This window comes from Etheostoma spectabile, chromosome 17, assembly GCF_008692095.1.
Source record: "Etheostoma spectabile isolate EspeVRDwgs_2016 chromosome 17, UIUC_Espe_1.0, whole genome shotgun sequence".
Taxonomy (NCBI): Eukaryota; Metazoa; Chordata; class Actinopteri; order Perciformes; family Percidae; genus Etheostoma; species Etheostoma spectabile.
Window position 1 is genome coordinate 4340468 of NC_045749.1, and position 22211 is coordinate 4362678.

Sequence of the window (22211 nt, forward strand, 5' to 3'; positions counted from 1 at the left end):
GGAATAAATCTTTTTTTTTTTTTTTTTAAGTACACAATTTAAAGGCCCCTTGCTCAAGATCACCTTGGCAGTGCCCAGGAGGTCCACCACCACTAGTCCACCACCATACTTTTGGTCCATATGGGGACTTGAACCAACCCAAAACCCTACTGACTTAGCTACTACCACCCCACTGAGCTACTACCACCCCTTCTTGCCCTTCTACTTGCCCCTCCCTCATTACCTCATTACCAGCCCTTGAGCCCCAGACTGCTCCAGTGGAACTGCTCAGAGGCAGCAGATCAGACTGTGGCTGTACTGGGCAGCTTCCTGGTATTAATGTGTGACTATGGGAATGTATGCCTCTCAGTGAACCTTTCCTGAATAAATAAAGGTTAATAAATAGTCAAATATTTAAGATGGCATGTTGTAGAGCTTGTTCAGCATCTTTCTTGCAGTTTGCTAAACTGCATTAAATTAGAGAAAGCTATTTGATAACCTGTGCACATTCAGAAGCAAACCTTTCTTCTTCTTCTGATTGGGCAAATATGTATTCATGTCTCTGCAAATTTCAGCCTACGTTTTTCAAATGTATGAAGCTTAAAATAAAATCCTTGTGTTTTCAGGTGTCCAGAAAAGACTTTGAGGGCTTCAAGAATCTTTTCCACAGATTTCTGCAGGTGAAGGGGCCATCACTAGAGTGGATCAAGATACAAAGACCTCCAGAGGACTCGGTGAGTCGAGTTTGTGGAGTTTTTTTGTGTGTTACTGTGCGCATGTGCTGTAAATGAGAGAATGAGAACATTACGTGTGTGTTTGTGGTGAGAAAGCAAACTCTGGATTTCCATCCCTTATATCCCTTGTGAGAACTTGTTGTTTGCCAGTAGCTTTTAATGTTTCTGCATCTTTTCCAATGACGCTCTGATTACAGCGCAAATACAAAGAAAAAAACAATACCAAAACTACAATAGGTCAAAACATTGATAGAACAATCCAAAAATTACAGTACATATAAACAATAAAATCCAATGAGAATCACAGATACAGACACATAAGAGGGGTATTAAAAGCAACGCATCACCCTGAATGTCTCAATGGAAGTCAATTTGAGTCCCAAAGCCTGTTTTTAAATGTTTTTGATAAAAAATATAATGATGGGTAGGAATCCGCAGAGTGCTGTGATATACCGCTTCAATTTGGCAGATGAAGCATGCATGTAAAGAATGTCACCATAATCAAAAACAGACATTAGGAGTGATTGCACAACAGTTTTCCTACTGAAAATTGAAAATACTTTACTTTATGTACAGGAAACCAGTTTTTCTCCTCAGTTTTTGGTTAGATGTTCCACATTGGCCACACTGTGTTGTTTGGTCAAGGTTTCAAAACCTTTGGCCAAACAAAAAAATTGGGCCATAATTATTTTACTAACTTGGGTCACCACCTTAAGCAAAGGTCCAACCTGAGCAAATTTCCAAACACTAGGGATTGTACCAGAAGTAAGGTATATGTTAAATGTATGACCAGTCTGCTGGGTCACCTGTATGTATGTATGTATGTATGTATGTATGTATGTTTTTTGTTTTTTTTTTACTGTAAAATAATTAAAGTGGTTAAAATTAATGTGTGCTCAAGGTTCACAAAGGCTATCTTCCACGCAATCCTCTCAAATTTGTGGAATTTTTAGTAGTACAATAACAAGTCCCTGTGGAGGTGGTAGAGGCAGTTCTCTGGAATTGGAATTGTTTTGTTAGCGTAAGGACTTAAGTATGACTAGAGGAAGTTCTCTGGAATTTGAATTGTTTTGTTAGCGTAAGGACTTAAGTATGACTAGAGGAAGTTCTCTGGAATTTGAATTGTTTTGTTAGTGTAAGGACTAGTGTAAGCATTACCTTGACTAGTAATGCTTGTAAGAGTCACTGTTTTTCAAATGCTGGCTCATTACTCTCCAGTAACCAGACCAAAGTAAAGTTTCTCATTATGGCCTGTTGTCTACTTGACTCTGGTTTATGAGTTTTACCTGACTCATAATCATTCATCTGTTTTACTGAAGTACTATAAATTACACATTTGACACATGGTAAATTCTTTTCTTATGTGGCTCATTTTCAGATCTTAAGAATCTTTACTGGGGCAATTGTAAGCCAAAATCTCCAATGATGTAGACAGAAGAGTTTAATGTTTCATTGTCTTATTTGTGACAGGTTAAGTTAAAGATAAACTGATAACCAAGTAGTATCAGTGTGTCCCCTTTGAAACCCTTAACACACCAGAAGCAAGTGGTGCATTGCGTGGCAAGACACAGCTTAAACCAGTTCCAGGCCTAGAGTAATGACAAGTGAATTAGTATTGTTTTAATTGCATGTTAGAGGGAAAAATGTGTCTGTTGTTCTTTGTGTCTATTTGTTCCATGCCACTGCCAAGTGGAATGTTGCTGGATTGGACAAAATAAAAACAAGTCATAAATACATACTGCTTGATGGGGGTAACACTGTCAAGAGGGATTTGATTCCCACTAGAGCCACCAATAATACAATGACCTTCTCTTTGCATTGTACGAGTCTAGAGGACGTTAGGGACAAGAGTGGCACATTAGAGTGATGTGGTTATCCCTCTGGATGCAGTAATCAAGTCAGGAGGTTTAAGGCAGCCAATGTTCTAGCCCCGTCCCTAGGTGGGGTGAGCACAGTGGATCCTTGTGGACTGCTCAGTTGTAGATGCCGAAGGGCTGTTTCTGCTTTGTTCCAAGAGCACAGCGACTGAATCTAGCACCCATGACTAGGGCTTCCACATCTCACAATCCTGCCCTCATTGCCAGTTGCTGTTTGCCATTGGACTTACCTTGGATGTTAGGGCGGATTTCCTTTTTAACCCTCATGTTGTCCTCGGGTCAAATTTGACGCATTTTCAGTTTTTTTTGTCACAAAAAATGGGTCTTCAAAATAAGCGCTGGAAATGTCAACATTAAAAATATCAAGTAACTTTGGGAAAAAAACTCAAAAAAAGCACCCACAACATTGAAAAAGTGACAAAAATGTCAGAAAAAGTGATGATATTGTTTCATGGATGACGGGAAGACAACCCAAGGGTTAAGGAGGGCGCCTGTGGAGGATTTTTGTTTAAGTTGAGGAGACCGGTGCACTGACAGAAACCTCAGTCCTTAAATGGTAAACCAAGGTAAAAATGTTGACTATAACAATTACCGTTTAATTTTGAATAAATTTATAAATTAATTTAAAATATCATTAATAACATGACCATGGTTTGTAAACCGTGTTTTAATCCTTCCCAGCTTCATCCGAGTCTCCTGAAGTTGCTGCGCTAACGCACTGCTTAGCCTATAATGTACGTTTCTTGAAGTTGTAATCATGGCAGAAGGAGCAGATGACCGCACTTAGGACATTTATCAGTCCTCTAAGATGACTTAGTCTGAAGCATGGGCATATTTTCATTATTACAAGAATGCCGAAGGACAGTTGATTAAAGATAGTTATCCTGTCTTCAGAATGTGCAGGAAAAATTGTTGCTGCTTTGACATTGAAGGCATTGAACACACTTTTAAAACACAACAACTGTACCGAAAATCGTGATAATTTTGGTCACTATAACCGTATAAAATAATAAATAATACATTTTCATACCGTTGCATCCCTAGTCAAGATCCAGTGGCAGGAGTCCACCACAACTGGGCTCATTTCTGTTGCATGTGCCACCTTTTCCACTGTTGATGTCTTGGTTGAGTTGCTCTTTGTCAGGGACCTCAGCCTTACCGTCATGGATTACCCAACAAGTGGCATAGCTCCAGAAAGCGTTGCTCTTGGTATCTCAGGAACAAACAAGCTTCTCCGCCATGACAAGGTGGCAATCCATGAAGACCAGCAAGCCAAGCAAACCAGCAAAAGGAACGTTTCAAAGATAATATCAAGGCTAGTCTGAAGAAAATTTACTCCACATTAAGCAACTGGAAGAAAATTGTGCAAGGAGCTGCACATCATGAAATCAAACTCTGCCATACCGCAGAGACAGAGCAACGGCACAGCATGGAGAGAAAGAAAAGGGCTTCGCCACCACAAACCAACAGCACTAACCCCTGCCCACACTGCACCAAAGTATGTGGATCGCGTATTGGCCTCTACATCCATCTGAAGACCCAGAAGTCCTACTTAGGGCTAGGATGATTTGTCGACATAGTCAACGTTAGCGATTTATGCGTCGACACAAATAATTTGCGTCGTCGCGTCGAAATTAGACATGTTCTGATACCAGTATCGGTATCGCCTCCGATACTGCCTAAAACTCTGGTATCGGTAGGTACTGGAGTTAATGCACCGGTCCGATACCACGTAAGAAAGCCCTAAAGAAAATCTATGTTAAAGTAGTTTATTTATGTTGTTTTTCCGTTTATGACTGACTGTCAAACTGGACAATTTAAAGAAAGTTCACTGTTCATTGTCTGTTTGTTCATGTTTCACAAAGAGTTTAACCCTGAGTCCGACAGACAACAAAACACATCATGTTACATCCATACAGGCATAGTAGTATACAGCTGTTAAAACATAATAAAATATATGACACCCTGGTATCGGATCAGTACTCGGTACCGGCCGATATGCAAGTTCAAGGATCGGTATCGGGAAGCAAAAAAATGGAATCGGACCATCTCTTGTAGGAATCTAAAAATAACATGGCCGCCTCCAGCAACAGCCCACGTATGGATTCCTCGCAACAACATGTTGAGAAAAAGGCTCGCCCACGGTCTAAAGTGTGGGAATATTTTTCTCTTAATGCCAACAACAACGTGTTAGTCTGTAGACTTTGTAAAATGATCCCTGAGTCAGGATAACAGCAGCTAAACACAGTAAGTTCTGCTCACCTCTGCCTCTCCAGCTTCCCCCCTGGCTCACCCGGGAACAGTATGTCCTGCACTGACTTGAGCATGAGGTAAACTGTGCTGCGCTTCCTCCATCTGTAGCACTGTCTTCGTTAATTGCGCAACCAGGCCAGATTGTTTCAGTTATCTCATGAGTCTTTAATAATGGCCAACATATTAAAAAATTGACGGGTTTAAATCGGGCTTGGGCTCATAATTCCCTTTTAAAAAGGAGAAGGAAAAATTTCATTTTTTTTTTTATTTGTGTATTCCTCCGGAAAATGACTTGAAATGTTAATTTGTTTTAACGCTGGATTTATTTGAGACATCTGATTTCATACGTTGCTGAAATTGCTTATTTTTACTGTAAGATTAAAGGGAGAAGAGCTTGGATGTTAAACAAGAGCTTCTTCATTATTTTGCCTTCTACTGTTAAAAAAAAAAGCAAATACAGGCTACTCTTTTTACTTTAAGTGTTTATTTTTTGAATACCTCCTGAAAGAGACTTGTTGCCTATGTTGTTGTTGGAGTGATAGCCTGCATGTGGCTTCAGGTTGCACTACACATTTATTTTACTTACAGTGCAGTGTGAGACAATTTGAATAAATAGAGATTTGAACCTTATTGAAATTAGTTTTGTGTAAGTTGTCAATAATTGAGCAAGGGAAAGTAATTGCTAATTAAAAAAGGAATCGTTAGATTAATCGAAAAATTATTTGTTAGATTTGTCGAAATTGAAACAGTAATCGCTTGATTAATCGTTTAAAAAACATTTTTGGGACAACCCTAGTCCTACTTCAGTTTTAGTATCAGCAACATTTCAGCCAATGGGATGAGAGAAGTTTAGCTTTCAGAGAGATGATTAACACTACAATAGACTCAGGTCAATCATGTTAAAGGGTGAGACAACTGACACAACTAATTTCAGTGTAATTTAATTAAAATGGATGTCAATACGTTTGCCAAGTATTTTCATGGTTTCCCAGAGTTTCGAAAAAAAAATCCACTAGAGTTGACGGAATTGGCCGTAAATGGACTACAAGAACTGGGATTGGTCATCTTGGATTGTTTGTGTTTCCTCTCTTCTGGTGCCGTGGAAGATTTTTCATAGTGAAGACAATATAAAGGAAGTTCTTCTTTTCAGAAACACGTCTAACTAATCCATTTCCAATTCCAACTTTCTTTCACCACCATAAGACAGCTTGAATCATTTATTCACTTATTTATTATTTAGACTTAGACTTCTCTTTATTAATCCTTTTGGGATGACTCCCACAAGGAAGTTGAATTTTATTTTAATTTTTTCATTTTTAGACTTAGACTCCTTTTTAAGTGTATGTATGTATAGTAAGGTAAATTTATTGTGATGATGTAGTGTTAACATGGTATTAGTCAAATTCAGAGATCAGATTGTGTATGTTTTCCTGCACTGAAAGTAATCTAAAGTGACTTTAAAAGGCCCCCACATGCCTTCATTGCTTACAGAAGACCTCTGTAGACACATGTACATTGACTATTCACTATCCTCCTATCAGTGAACTCAAGAAATTAGTCTTTAGTTTCATTTTGCTGTGGGACGGTCACCTACAAATTCAATCAAAGTGCCAAGTCATCGGTGTGTCTTTGAGTTGGTTGTGCAGGATTTCCTTTTTCTCTTTCACTAAAAAAAAAAGCTCAGTTTGTAAGTCTTCTTTTTTCTCAGTCGCAAGGGATGCTTCAGTTTCCTGGACAACACCTTGTTTGTGAACTTCAAAATACAAGACAGCAAGGTGTAACAGAGTTAAAAAGTGCAAACGTATTTGATTCGGGTTGATCCCAAGGGAGGATCTCTGAGGAAGGAAGGACGTCTGAACACAGTGTTGTGTCAGTCAAAGATGTCAAGCCGTCAGGAGGCAGCATTTGGGAATAGCCAGTAGGTAAATGGAGCAGCATAAGTACACGAGAAAGTTCTTGCTTTTTCTTCTGCTGTGATTTGTGTTGAACTCGGCTTATATAATGTGAAGCAGCTTGAGAAAGAGAAATTGTTATGATGAAATGTCTTGCGTGTGCCCAGATATGATCATTTATTTTTAATTCCCTGTGAAGTTTATCCGTCTTTCTTCCGTGTTTACTGTCTCATTACAACAATTGCGCTGTATGTAGAAGAAGGGGCTTATCCTTGTTTTTTTTTAATTTTGTTGTGATTGTGGAAAGTATGACTCACAGGATAATAAAAAATAGTGCAGCTGTGAATTGAAAGGGGTAAAATGAGGTTGTAAACATTCTCTGGAACAAACATAGCATCATGTTGCATCCAGATAGATGCACATTGTTTTTTGATGCTACACCAGAGAAGATTTTCCACATTGTATTCTATCATTCAAGTGAAAGTTCACTTATAAATACCATCATTTGTCTAAAGGCATAAGTAAGTTTCTGAAGCTTCTTCAACCTCTAAACTAAAGATTAAAACCATGAATGTGACTATGGCCCATTGTGACTTAGATTGATGTGTTAAAATCTTTACCAGGCAGCTGTATTCAGCAGAAGGGATGACTAGACAGTGTTGCCCAACCTTTTGGATTAGTCTGTTTGTGTCTTAAAATGGATATCAGCAGGCACAGAAAGTATGTGTTTTCCATCTCCGGTTGTTTAACTTAAGCATTCTTAGTGGTCTGAAGAGGTGAAAGTAAAATTGCAAAAACTAGAGAAAGTCATACAAATTTGAAATTTGTCATCTTTTTCTTTCTCATTACATGTGTGATAGAACACTAGTGATTTATTTAGAACCTCATGGAGCGATCAAAGCGTTATTTCAACTGCCTGACTAGTAAAATCACAAAGCATGAAAAATAACGTGTTAAAATCACATCTCAAATCTAAAGATAAATCTCTCTGTCAGCCTCTAATAAGGCACCCATGATAAAGGATTTACAAGTACTGTTTAATGGCTTGACTAATAGTTAATAAGTCATTAACTAGTGTTATAGAAATTCCCCTTTTGGGTCGCCAAAAAGTGAGACGTTCCTTTGACCTGTTGGACCATATGCAGAAAATCCTTTTTAATTTCTTATCGACTTATTAAGCATTTAATAATGAAGTACCCACATTTCTAGCTGCGTTATCAAATAGAAAGAATACACATTTAAATTTATACATTTAAATGTACAAAAAAAATCTACTAATTTCCTGCACACAGTCATTTTATCTGCTGTGCTCATGTCATATTTGTCAGAATCCTGACTAGTACTGCTGCTGAGCAAGGCATTAAGGTGTATTTATTCTGTGGAATTTAATATTGTTTGCTCTTCCAGTTAAAACAAACAAGATTTGTTGCCCAATAGGATGTTCCACTTCCTGTTGGGGAATACAAGCTGCAGTCCAAACATTCTGTGCCGAGTAATCTTCAGCCGGTTTCATAGCAGAGATGTTTCTGCCTGGCGTTCGTTGGCCATGTTTGATCCTGTTACACTGAACATTGACAAAACTTCCTCAGTCGCTCGCCTGGCACTGGACTCAGTATCCAAACGCACAAACACAAAGCCTGTCTTTTTCTCCTCAGAGAGAGGGGGATGGGGAGGGGGAGAGAGAGGGAAAGACTTTTGTGAAATAGAAAATGACAGTGACACATGGTAATGAGGTGAGGAAACAGGCTGAGAGTGTGAGAGGAAGAGAGTAAAGATGCATCCTTTTGGGCCGGCCTCTAGCTCACCCAGTAAGCGCGTTGGCCCCACGTTGGCCCCCGTGTGGCATCACGTTGGCCCCACGTTGGCACCACGTTGGCCCCACGTCCTGCAGCGGCCAGGGTTCCATTCCGATCTGTGGCCCTTTGCTGCTTGTCATCCCCCCCCATCTCTCTCCCCCGTTCATGTCTATCCACTATCACTACTCTAAAGGGAAAAGCCCAAAAAAATAATCTTTAAGAAAGATGCCTCATTTGGCAGCGTCTTATCCCAATGAGTAAGTGTGAAGGAATTAGCAGAAAAGTAAACTACATTTCTTTTGACAACCACTGCCAAAGACAGCCGCTCGATTCAAAATCTTCCCCCAACCAAGTTAATAATTTAGTAGCTTTTTAGTCTATATAAAGCCAGTTTTGACACAGATTGCCCACTCACTACTGCAGCAGTGGAGATGACAGGCTGACCTGCCACAGCAATAATAAATTGGTATATTTCTGGCATTTAGGCCAAGGCAGTTTTCAAGTTATGCAGACGTATAAAATGAAAAGAGTGGGGATGAAGGAGATGGAGCTGTTTTTACGGCCAATTCTTTCCCAATCACTGGATAATGAAAATCATCGTTAGTTGCAGCTCTAATTGAAACTCTAAAAAAGGGGTTTAACCAGTTGGTAAATGGAGCAGCAGAAGTACACGAGTGCTGTTTTGCAGGCTGCATTCCAAACCCTGAGAAAGTTCTTGCTTTTTCTTCCGCTGCGGTTTTGTTTTGAACTCAACGTCAGTTGATATAATGTGAAGCAGCTTGAGAAAGAGAAATGGTTATGATGAAATATCTGTGCTAAGATATGGCCATTCATTTTTAATTCACTGTGAAGTTAATCAACCCTTCCTTATTTACTGTCTCACTACAATATTCTTCTTTTTGAAGAACGGCCTTAGCCTTATTCATTTTTTATTTTGTTGTGATGGTTGCCTAGAAAGAATGACTCCTAAGATGAAAAAAAAAAAAGGGCAGCTGTGAGTTGTTAAGGGGTGAGGTGAGATTACAAACTTGCTGTGGCACAACATAAGAGCATGTTACCCCCTAATAGGATGCACATTTTTGCATCACATACTTTGTTTAATTATAATCAGATCCAACACCAGTGACCATGTTCAACATACTAGCCTAGACTAGCCAGACCTTCCTCCGCAGCGCTGTGGAGGAAGGTCTAGCAATGCCAGACTAAAGACCAAGCAACTAAATGAGTAATCAAGAAAATAATCAACAGATTGAACAATAATAATAATAAGTTTAGCAGTGGAGGAGAAAATGAAACAATTTCACATAGTCCATTCCACATGTCCCATCAGGGCACCTTAAAAATATTTCTGTATCTGCAGTCTGAGGAATCACACGTTTGGTTTCAGACACTACTTCAGGCTTTTATCTGAAGGCTTTGACTCAAATACACAACGACGTCAGTATCTCTCAAACAGCATGTGTGCAGTAAGTAAGACTAACTTGTATGATATTCCACAACATTGTCTAGTCGGTAACGTTTTCCACAACAGCAAAAAGCAGCTGTCCAGTTTATTAAAAGGTGATCTAGAACCATTTCCAACCAACTATCAGAGTGCTGGGAGAAGATCATGATTAAACGTTGGGCTGAGTAAAAGACATCTGCATACGTCCGGTCTGCTGTTCAACCAACACCCGCTTCCCCTTTGCCAAGTTTTACTGTAGTAAAACAGTATTTTCTGAAAGAATTAACCCTTGTGTGGTGTTATTAGGTTTTTAAATCAATACAGCCATAACAATTTATGTAAAAATACTTAATAGATGTTTACTTTAGCTCAATTACCAAGGATATATCCATATGTGTGGTTCATATTTGCCATTTACCCCTGTGAGATCACATTTATGAAGATCATTTCTGTTTTTTGTGAGAAAACAAGGACATTCAATTAAAAAGTAAAAAAAAAATAGAAACTAGATTTTTGATCATTATTGGTGCTTATTTCTTAGAACTAAATAAGAACAGGTGAAAGTGCTTGAAATGTAACACAGTTGTAACTTTGTAAGACTAGCAGGTGCAGAAAGACAACATAGTTTTATAGGACCTATAACTAAATGTAGTAAGTAAGTACACACCTCATGCAGGCATCTTTCGTCCTGTACTGCTGCCAATTAACACGTGGTGGAAACCGTATTCTAGTTGTATAACATTTGTTGTCCTTCTGGCTAAAACTGCTAAAACTGCAATCCACATCTGGGATCTCTTTGCTCTGAAATATCATCCAGGTTTCCTCCAGGTGCTCACTCTCACCCCTGACAGCAGCTTGTCAATCAAAGGGGAAAGTAAATAATAGTATACAGTGGTTTGCATTAGAACTGCTGTTTTTAGAATTTGTAGTTTTATCCAGCTGTCTGGTCAAACCTACATACCACTGAGTGTTGCGTTTACTTGGATGGAGTGCAGTAGCTCAAACATAACACGCACAGGAGGAAACAAAAATGCAGCCTCCATCTGTATTGGCCAGAAAGTGACATGAACATCTGGGAGTGGAAGCTGTTTAACTCCAGGGGTACAGGGGTAGGATGGGGATCGCAGCTGAAAAACATTATTCTCAATATAACAACACATGTGCCAAAGACCTCCCTCTTCATTCCCCTGGATTTCCTGCTTACTCGCCGGATTTTTTAAAATGTATTTTCCATTACCTTCAGGGATTTGTATCAGCCACCGCTGTAACGTATGTACAAGTTAACACGCTTTACAACTCTCAACCATGAAACATCTGTGGTCCTTTTTGTTACGATCACTTCCCATCTCTGTGAAAAACAGGACAGGGGGGGGAGCGGCCGCTGTGTCGAGGTTGTCTGTTGCATTTGTCACCTCAGTCTGCACTTGGTGTAGGGAGAAGGGGGAGGGAGAGGGGGGGGCCGTCTGTTTCCATCAGGATGCTGTGTGTGTCCGCTGTCACTGATTGTTGAGAAAGTTACACAGGATGTTTTCATTTTCTAACACAGACACACCATTTGAGATCATACATTTATTATAGGCAATCTCATAAAGAAGTAGACTTTACCACTGACGCGCTCACTCACTTCCTGACAACAAAAAGCTGTTGTAACATCTGGTTAGAATTTGCTGTCCCTGGATGCTTCTGCACATTGCTCACAGTTTTTAACTCGTTTTTAAAATGTTCCCGAAACAATGAAATTCAATCAAAACTGAGGAGAAGCACAACTGTTGAAAAGCAGTAATTTTTCTGTTGAAAACGGATCCTGCTGCCGTTTCACTTTTAATGTGAAAATGATGACAATCCTGTGAAATTGTATTACACAAAGGTTTGCTGATTTGCTAGATGGAAGTCAATACATGTGTGAACGTGTAATGTGGCTACACACACACACACACACACACACACACACACACACACACACACACACACACACCATACTCCATTTGCTTTTACTGCCTTGCCAACAGAAGTGCTTAGCTGTGCATCAAGCCATCGTAATTAACTATCTGCACCATTCACTATATAATCTGTAAAATCTAAGAAATACAGACATCAAATTACCACCAACACTGTTCACAGTAATAAACACTTTAGCAAGACAAGAGTGGAAATTAGAAGTGGAGTAAAGTTGTTGGTTTTAAAAGCACTTTACATTTATAGGTACACCTGCTGTTTCCCTGACCCCCCCCCTCTCCCCCTTTCTCCCAGATCCAGCCCTACGATAAGATCGCTGGCCGAGGCCTGCCAGACAACGTGGCTGACTGCCTGAACAAACTGGTGGTGGTGAAGCTGAATGGAGGCCTGGGCACCAGCATGGGATGTAAGGGCCCCAAGAGCCTGATCAGTGTCCGCAACGAGAACACCTTCCTGGACCTCACGGTGCAACAGATAGAGGTACAGAAAGCTGTCAATACCAAAGTTTAAGGCTTTGTAGAATGTAGCATATGTTCTTTATTTGGGTCCTCACATCATGTCATCGTGACCCAAGACATATTATTACTTATTGAATGTGCAATAAAGTCCCTGTTTGCCAACGTGTTACCGTATCGGCTTTATAAAAGTGATAATATGTCTGTTGTGTTGACAGCATGTCGCGCTGCCCTCAGCAATCATTGAATGAACACAGGTTTAAAATGAATTAATTGGAGTTGTAACTTTCTTTTATGCTTTGAGAATAAATGACTTCAATCACTCAGCTGCGTCGTTTGCCAGTAAGGCACATTTAGCTTTTATTAGATAGCAGACAGGAGAGTTCCGCAAGAAATGAGGGAAGACAGAGGGCAAGGCTTGGGACATGGAGCAGAGGTCCTTGGCTAGATTTACATTTACATGGTCAGCGTCTTAAACCTCTTGTGCACCAGGACACCCCAAACTGGATGCTAATGATGAAAGACTTTGTCAGTGATTTGACCTTATTTGTTTATTCTTTGGATTATTTTTTTATATTTCGTCAAATAATAGGTTTTGCATGTTTAGAGACACAACAGGTCTTCCAAAACAAGACCTAATGAGTAAGTGAAAGATCTTACTCTGGGTTTTAATCACAGATAGACAGGAGTACACATTCCCCAAAACCTTTCTACCCTGTCACCAAACCTCACTGGTGAAAAAATGTCATTACAATTTAAGCTTAAGAACCAAATAAGTTTTTAGATATTCATTATTGAAGAAATCATTGATAAGTTCAGGCGGCTAACTCACTTTCTGTTGGGAGCTGTTCTCATCTCCTATTTTAGCTGGTTTTCACTAATCCTCCCTCCTCAGTTTAAAAATTTGTCCTTGGAAAAAAGCTGTTAGTTATTTTCACAGTCTGTCGGTTAGTTTACCTTTTCTCTTAAACCACAGCTGACAGACTTGTTTTTACAAATCACTTCCTTGTTGTGGCCCGGATTTAGCAGCAGGATCGACATTTAGGTGTTGCCTAATTAAGAGGTGGCCGGTTGTCACACCAACACACGCACGTCCAATCTCAAAACGCGGTGCACAGTCTTGCTACAGTTTCCTGGCTGAACGACATGTTTCTGGGAACGGTGTGAAACGGTGTGCAACAGGCTTTGAGTTATGTTTTCTCCCGTTTTACTGGTTGTGACTAATGTGACTAATGTGTAGACAGGCCACCATTGTAAATAAATATCTTAATGACTTGCCTTTAAAAATAAAGGTGAAAAAAAGACATGATACCCAAAAAGCAGAGGCATGTCTGTAAACATGGTATTAAAAAAGCAGGCACCCCCGTTTCATTAAAAAAAAAAAAAGTTGCTACATTTTGTCGGGGCTGAACGTGGATGTCAGAATGGGTGGGGCAGAGAAACAGGAAGTAATTTGTTGTCTGATGTAATACCTTGGAAAGGTTGAAGTAGTAATGATAATAGTGATAACAAAGTAATAATTCTATCTACACATAAGGACAATATATCACTCCGAGAGGAACTTAGACTTTTGCTTATTAACCCAAGCTAGAAGAGTACAGAACAGTGTGTTTGTCAGATGATTCAGAGGAGAAAATAAAACCACATCTCTTCTTCATAAACAGAAAAACAATTACAAGCAAGTATGTATTGTCCTCTGCCTTGCTTTCTATTAGCTGCTGTGTGTGTGTGTGAATCATCCTCCAGGCACAAGCCTCTATTACTTGATGTATCTGGGGCGCAGGGAGAGAGAGCTGTTTTTCTGGAAAAAGAGCTGAAGGTTCTTTGAAAGGAGCTCAGTATGAGACCTTGGGGGGGGGGGGGTTATGGTGACAGAGGATCTGTTGGTGTGCCAGCCGGGAGGTCTGCGGGATTGGCAGCAAAATGAAGAAGGTTGTACGGTGGAGGAAAGGAGGGTCTGTGAACATTTGTGTGTGTATGGAAGGGGGTTGTGGTTATTTGTGCCCGATCATAAATCAAGACATAACATAAAAAAGTATTGCATACATCAGCAATCCAAGTGATTCCTTGATTATTTTACGTTTGTTCAAACTTAAATAGTGTTCCACCAATACATTAATAAAGCATCACATATTTTAGCATTGGAGAGCTAAATTAAAGTTTCAGCCTCAGTACAAAGAAGTCTGTAATGAATTTGTCACACACGATGATGCCAGAGCTTTGGTGTGTACGGTATTGTGTAATTGAGTTGATATAAGGGCTGTGTGGCCCTGTGGTATTTGTGTGTTACCCTCATGGGACAGCTCTGTCCTCCCTGCACACTGCTCTCTGTGTCTGAGTCACTGCTCTCCATTTTCTGCTCAGGTTACCTCCTGACTGAATTGGGCTATTTAGAAAGAGAGAAAATGGATCCCATACATGCACCAACCTCTATCCAGGTCTCCTGTGTGCTCATGCATATTTATTTTGGACAATTTAAGTGTTGAGAGACCTGTACACTCACACTCAAAAGGTGACATGGAAGAGTGGGCTTACTGGAATGGCGCCACCTGGCTGCTGAAGATTTACTGCTTTCACCTGAGCGGCTCTGTTAAATTAGGCAAGTTGAGTTATGGAAGTTTTAAAATAGTGCAGCTCAACGTCGCAGAACCAGTCCAACTGGCAACCACTTTAATTCTGGGAAACAGGGCCATAGCTTCCTCTCAGGACACCAAGGGATAGTTTATCCAGGTAACGTTGATATTTTAAGGACCTGGGGGGTCTTTGCATGTGGAACTTACACACGTCTGGTATTTCAAAGGCTTTTTAAGAACTGAAACGATTAGTTGATAGGTGGGAAATGCAATTTTTTGTCTAATATAGTAATAAAGTTAATATATTTTGGTTTTGGACTGTTGGGCAGAGAAAACAAGACATTTGAAGAAATTGGCTTTTCGGAAAAAAAATGTGTTTTTCACTATTTGCTGGCAATTTTATAGACCAAAAGATAAGTTTATGAATTGAGCAAATAATTACAATATAGATTAATCAATAACGGCAATAATCATTAGTTGCTGTCATATGTTTACATTTGAGTACTTTTAGCCCAACAAAAAATGATGTAAATGAAGAAAAGAAATATATATATTTATATTTAGGATTGCTCGGGGATCCAGTGGATGTGGTTTTCTGTCACAAGCTGGAAATTAAACTATTTTGCAACTTCCTCACGTCAGCCACTCCCCACTGATTCACATCCCATTCCTCATCATTCTCCTTTACTGACTTTCATTTTCTCTTATCTTGGTAAAATCAATGCTTCTCCCTCCTCATGTATTATTTCCCTCCTTTTTGTATTCGTTCTAATCAAACAATCAAGTAACACAAATATTGTTTCTTGGGTTGTTCTTAGTATTTATTACGTGTTACACGCTGCAGGAATTCAGATGTATTCAATTATTGCTGTGTTCAGGGGCAAAGCACGAAATCCTGGGCCCTGTAGAAAGGCATTCCTTATGGGCCCCTCCCTGCATCCACGGCTATTCATTCCAGCATCTTCGCCCCCATACCCACCCCCAGTCTGACACCCCTGACTGTTGTGTCACATAATGTCCCTCCTTTCACAAAGTCTAACTGCTAGAACTGTCACTTAAATTTGTATTTAAAGACAGACTCTCAAACTAAAATAAAACGTTTTAAGTTCTAGACTTTCAACTTTTTTTATTTATCATTTATTTTGTATTGATTTTTGCGATAAGAACTTGAAAAAATCTCTAATTTAAGACATGAAAAGAATGAAAAAATAAGAAAAGCCATACTTATACATACCTGTACACAGCACATGCACCTACCCTACATATAGATACAAATATTCAAAGTATGCACACACACATTCTGTACTGTACACATGCACATACAGTACATACCTGCAGAGACAAATTAGTTCTGTCCTGCTTTCCATAGACCCCGGTCTTCCAACGTTGCGTATTAAATCTGATATAATTTATCTTCATTATTAATCTATACTAAGTGCTATGTTGTATATCGTCAAAGTGACGCCTCAATAACGCACACCCTCATCTGATCACATGATAATCTAACTCTAAAACATAATGACGTGTTTTTAAATTACCAAATATATACTCTAAAGTTCATTTGAATCAGTGGATCAACGTGTGTGTGTGTGTGTGTGTGTGTGTGTGTGTGTGTGTGTGTGTGTGTGTGCCTGTAGTGTGTTGTGGTGGTGTGTGTGTGTGTGTGTGTGTGTGTGTGTGTGTGTGTGTGTGTGTGTGGTCTAGGAAAAAATTCACAAATGCTGCTGTCGATCTCAACAAGAATAAACAATGCAAAAGGTTGCTGCCATTTACTAGGTTGTTTTTTTGTTTTTTATTCTAGCACCTGAACAAGACCTACAACACAGACGTGCCGCTGGTTCTCATGAACTCCTTCAACACAGACGAAGACACAAAGAAGATCCTGCAGAAGTACACACACCACCGTGTCAAGATACACACCTTCAACCAGAGCAGGTGAGAGAACACGCTAGAACCATGTTAAGCAAATGTCATGTCTATGCTAAGTAGCAGTTGAGGGTTTGGCGAGTCCACACAGCCTTCCGGGATGGGATAAAAATAACCTTTGTTTTATTGGCGTTTGTTCAAATCACAATCGTCTTGGGCGGGGCTAAGAAACAAACATGCAAACATCCCTGACAAGCACTCTGCCGATACACGTCACACCCACCAACACTAGGGGCCCTGTTTTACCGATCGAAGCAGACGGCGTGAAGCGCCTAGTGCAGGTGCATAGGGCGTGTAGGAATCCACTTTTACTAGTTTAGCGACGGAAAAAAAGGGTCTGTGCACCAGGCACATGGTTCAAAAGGGTTTTACTTAATGTTGTAATAAAACATAGGGGTGTTTTGGGCGTAACATGCAATAAACCAATGGGTGTCATCTCCCATTCCCTTTTAAAAGCCAGGCGCGTTTGTACCTTGGCACATTGCTATTATGATGGTGGGTTTGCTAAGTAGGAAGGACAGATTTTCGGGAGAAGAAACTGATCTGCTTGTGCGTGAAGTAAAAGCACACGAGCAGATCATATATGGCACGAGCACCCTGCCACCAAAACAGCATTTTGCTAACGCGCTGTTAAAATAACAATAAAATGCTGCGTTATTGACTTAAGACCGGGTTTTTGTTGGTCAATGGCACAATCACTTTCCGCTGCCTCAAGATAGCAAAACGCCAAGAATGCACCTGAACAACACCTCCCTGTAAGACGAGCACGCCCATGGGTGCACATGTGGGTGCGCACAACGCAGGTGCGTTTGCTATTTAAACGACACGGACACTGGACGGGAAATTGACAACTTGCGTCTGACTTTTTGCTGCGTTGCGCCAGGTTTAAGATAGGACCCAATGTGTATAGGCGGACGTTGTTTCTTTGTCACGCCAGTTAATAAACTGGAAGGAAGACTTAAAACTAAAATCTTAAGATTGGAGAAAACACAATAATCTGTATCAGTATTGGCCGATTTAGACACCTGAGATATTCATTACCAGTTCGCAGTATTAAACCCAAACGTACTGAATGAACTCTAACAATGAACTTGTTAATTCAGTATCTGAGCAGCCAGTGAACAGTCCTCTGCTGTGTGCTGCTGATCTGTCAAGAGCAGCAGCATCCAGACAGGAAATGTCATGGAATGTTTGGAGAAAGCCATTAATATGTAATGTCTTGGTGTCTCCAATTTGTCAGTCAAGTGGAACTTGCTTTTTCCTGTTTCCCTTGAATTATTTAAAGCACTTGTATGTTCTGTGTGCCAGAAGGAGCGTACTGCAAAGCAATGGTGTGTCGGGGGGGAGGGGGGGGGGGGGGGGGGGGGGGGGGGGGGGGGGGGGGGGGGGGGGGGGGAGGTTACTGTCGCTCATGGATTTAATGTCAGCACAGAGAGAGTGGTTGAATAGTTGAAATGTCAATCACAGAGAACGGTCAAAAGGAGAACAAAGAGAAGTCTGTAGTCGAGTTCGTCAGGGTAACTTATAAAAAGCCAATTACACAGTGACAGTGATAAATTCCCTGCTCATCACACTATCTGGTGTTCCAGTTGATGAGGGGAAAACAATTTGCTTTATCCCCCAGACAAATTGTCCAAACTTTCATTATTTTATTTTTTTTAGCCAAATTTATTTTATTATTTTTTTGCTAAATCAAATTCCCTGGTTACTAGAGGGATGAGCAGAATAAATAACAGTCTAAAACTGTCTTTGTTTTTTGTTTTCGCATCAATACCCAAAAGCGAGTTCATTTTAAATGAAAGTCCAGCTAAATATAGCATTAAAAAAAATGCTAGTAGTTCCCTCGGATTATCTAACAAAAAATAAATGGAAAAAGTATTTCTTTTTTTGGGAAAGGTATGACAAAATGAAAATAATTTACCACAATCAGTACATGAGAATAGATCAGAAAACCATAGTATGTTCCTTTTACTTTACCTTAAGGAGGAGGCAGTAAAAAAAACAACTCACAGGTTACAAAAAACTAATTCTTTGATAAGATTTCTGTTCATTCCCCTGTGTACCCTGGAAAGAATAACTGTTGCTTCTGAGGCAGAAAGGAAAGGAAAACACTTCTGTGGACATAACAACATGTTCAGGATTTAGAAGCGTTAAAGTCCCATCAAACCACTCATCTTCCCAGAACAGTCAGCTGGACCTAAACCTCCGTTAAAAAGGCCTCCGTGCCTCTACTGGACCCCTCCTCTCACCTGACCAGCTCATCTGCAAATATCCTCAAACTGCCAAAAACCCAGCGATCTCCCACTCAGTGCTGCTCCCCGTGATGAGGTTTGTCAACTCAACCTGACGCGGGTCCTTCTCAGGAACCCTTTGATCACGTTAATGCACACAGAGTTGATGGCTTGGGCTCTTTGGTTTGTTGCCTCATCTCCCTTCTTTGGTGTTGTTTGAAGTCCTGCAGTGATATGAAAAGAAAAGATATCACATGGCACTCGGCATGCTAGTTAGTCTCAAAGTTCCCATGGCTTTGACTCAGCTGTGAGCCAAAAAGATTTCACCTTGTCTTTGTTTTGTCTTTGTGCTGTTTATGTCCTTAACGCGCAGACTGTGATTCCCAGCTCCGCAAATAAATAAGGCCATCCCTTGTTTGGTTTTTTAGAACTACATATTACTAACATATAAGAGATAACAGACTGTTTACATGCCAGCAAAAGAGAAGAGAGCTGTTCATAAAATATCTTTAAAAACAAAATGACATTGACTGACTGATTTTGATTTAATTATCATAGTTAAAGGCCATCTCATTTAGCAGCTAAAGAGACGGATATTTCCCTCAAGAGCTGGTGAAGACCAAAAATCAGATGGACACTCAACTCCTAATAAATGCTCATGTTGTCCAGCTCTGTTTCTGTGTAAATGGGCAACATGTTCCCTGGTGGTTTACATCTCGTTACACTGAATTAAAATAAATCCAGGTTTAAGTTTGGGTTCAGTCCTCTGTCACTACCCGATGTGAGTCGAGTGCAGATGTGAGTTGTGCTCTACTGCAAAAAGTAGCCTACAATAAACAGCTAACTGCTAACGAGAGACTTCTATAATGTCAATACAATAAAAAATAGACCTTAACAAAGTTTGATCACTGCTACAAGTTAACAGTCAAACAACTGCAACTTTATTTTTTCAACTTCATCTCTGACTCATTCCGAGTGTTTTACCCTTGTCCATGACTACACAGCGACATCTACCTACAACACTTTACTAAACAATCATAGATAGCTAAACCGTTTTTGAAATGACTTGCTGCAAGTTAGCAATCAAACACAACAGAAGCTGTCACTTGAATGGTGTTTTGAGCTAACATTAGCAATCATAGATAGCTAAAATGTTTTTGAAGTGATTTCCATCTTCTGTTATTGTTTGGAATGAGAAAAGTTTATTTTATGGATTTCAGAAATTTTAGTATGACACGTTATGCCATAAACCCTTTAAATCTGAGCATGCCCAACTCGCATCTGCACTCGACTCACATCAGGTAGTGACACCTCTCTAGACGTAGATTAAAGTCCGCTCTCTTGCTCCACGCTTTTAAACTTTAAGCTGACAGCTGAGGTTCTTTAAGCTAAAGGAGTGCAATTCCTGAAAAAAAGAAAGGGCAACCCAAGGAAGTTTCATGATCATTCTGAAGTTTGTCTTTCATACAGCCCAGCAGAAAAGTTACAAGGTCATCAAAGTTATTCATTTATATAATGCTTTAGGGAAACTAAATGAAGCAAAATTATGATAAACCCTAATCTTAATCAGGGATCTCCAACAGGGGGTCCGGGCCCCCTAGGGTCAGTGCAGGGGGGCCTCCAAATGTACCTTTTTGAAATCTTAATATGAATCCAACATATTATAAGAAAATATAAATCCCCACTGCTAACTGGCCCATAGGTAAGGTATGCACTGAGGCCAGCCACATGCACAGTTCATCCTAAGGATTCACTCTGCTACATGTATGTTTAACAGTAAAACATGATTCATAAAATCATGCCAACAAATATTAGGCTATTTTAAAAGCTAAGTATTCTACGCAAAAAAAGGTTTGTGTGAAGGCTTTAGGTTGCCCTACATGTTATTGTAGGCCCAGTAATATGCAACTTTTTAAACAATATATGCAGTAGCCAGGGGGTCCCTGATCTGTCAGTTAATGGATCCTTGTCTTAAACGTTGAAGACCCCTGTCTTAAAGGAACCCTTTAGTGCTTCCCACCCAGTATAATATGGTGAACAGATAATAAATCATGACATTGAGTCATCATTTGGGTGGTTTATAAACAAATGATCACAAAAGTAAACTCAAAACAACCAAAAACAGGATGTCTGATTTTATTGTGGACTTTTTTTGTCGTGTCCAGGTACCCTCGCATCAACAAAGACTCGCTCCTCCCTGTGTCCACAAACTTGAACATGAACGGGCAAAGCGCAGAAGGCTGGTACCCTCCGGGGCACGGCGACATTTATGCCAGCTTCTACAACTCGGGCCTGTTGGATCAGCTGATCGCGCAGGGCAAGGAGTACATCTTTTTGTCCAACATCGACAACCTGGGAGCCACCGTCGACCTCCACATCCTGCACCACCTGGTCAGCCAGCCCAACGGCAAGCGCTGCGAGTTCATCATGGAGGTGACGGATAAGACGCGCGCCGACGTCAAGGTGTGTGGAGCAGGAGGAATCCTGCTGTCACAATATTTACATAGTGTATTTACACATGGACGGGATGTTCAGGCCTTGTTCCATGTACGAGTTATTACAACATTTGTTTCTTTGTAGACATAAGATATCTTTGTACTCATACAACCACAACAAAATCTGAATATAGTAGCAGTGTAGTAATTATATCCAGTAAACAAAGAAATTCAAAATTCAACAGAAGTAGTCTTCTTGTATGGATTTAATGGAGAGAGAGTCGCTGTGGGAGAAAATGATCAGTTTGATGTGCCACGGTTTTGAGATATCTACCTCCACCCTCTGGACATGTTAGTTTGTACCTCTTAAACCATTAAAAAAAAAAGACATCTGTACGATGCAAAAGCTTCTCTTCTCTTTCCAGAAATTGTGTCGTCATTACTTAGCAGTTTATATTAGAACTACTTTTAAACTGACATCTGTATAGCCAGACACTACAAGTTTTGATCAATAGAAAATGTTGTTTTTGTAAATTGGATAAACTGACCCTTATTTATCACTGGAAAACCAAATCAATAAAATAGATTCTTTATTAAACCCACTATGGGGAAATTCACACGGTTGCAGAAGCAAGAGATGGGGGTGGGGGGGGGGGGGGG

General features: G+C 40.0%; 1 protein-coding gene across 2 annotated transcripts in view; it reads left to right on the forward strand.

The window, feature by feature from the left end:
• ugp2b (UDP-glucose pyrophosphorylase 2b) overlaps positions 1-22211 on the forward strand; it is a 34421-nt gene that overhangs the window by 4368 nt on the left and 7842 nt on the right. For both annotated transcript variants that reach the window (XM_032542048.1, XM_032542047.1), the window contains exons 3-6: positions 606-713; positions 12226-12411; positions 16761-16894; positions 21282-21579. In XM_032542048.1, the coding sequence (XP_032397939.1) occupies positions 606-713; positions 12226-12411; positions 16761-16894; positions 21282-21579 (726 nt within the window). The remainder of the gene's footprint in view (positions 1-605; positions 714-12225; positions 12412-16760; positions 16895-21281; positions 21580-22211) is intronic.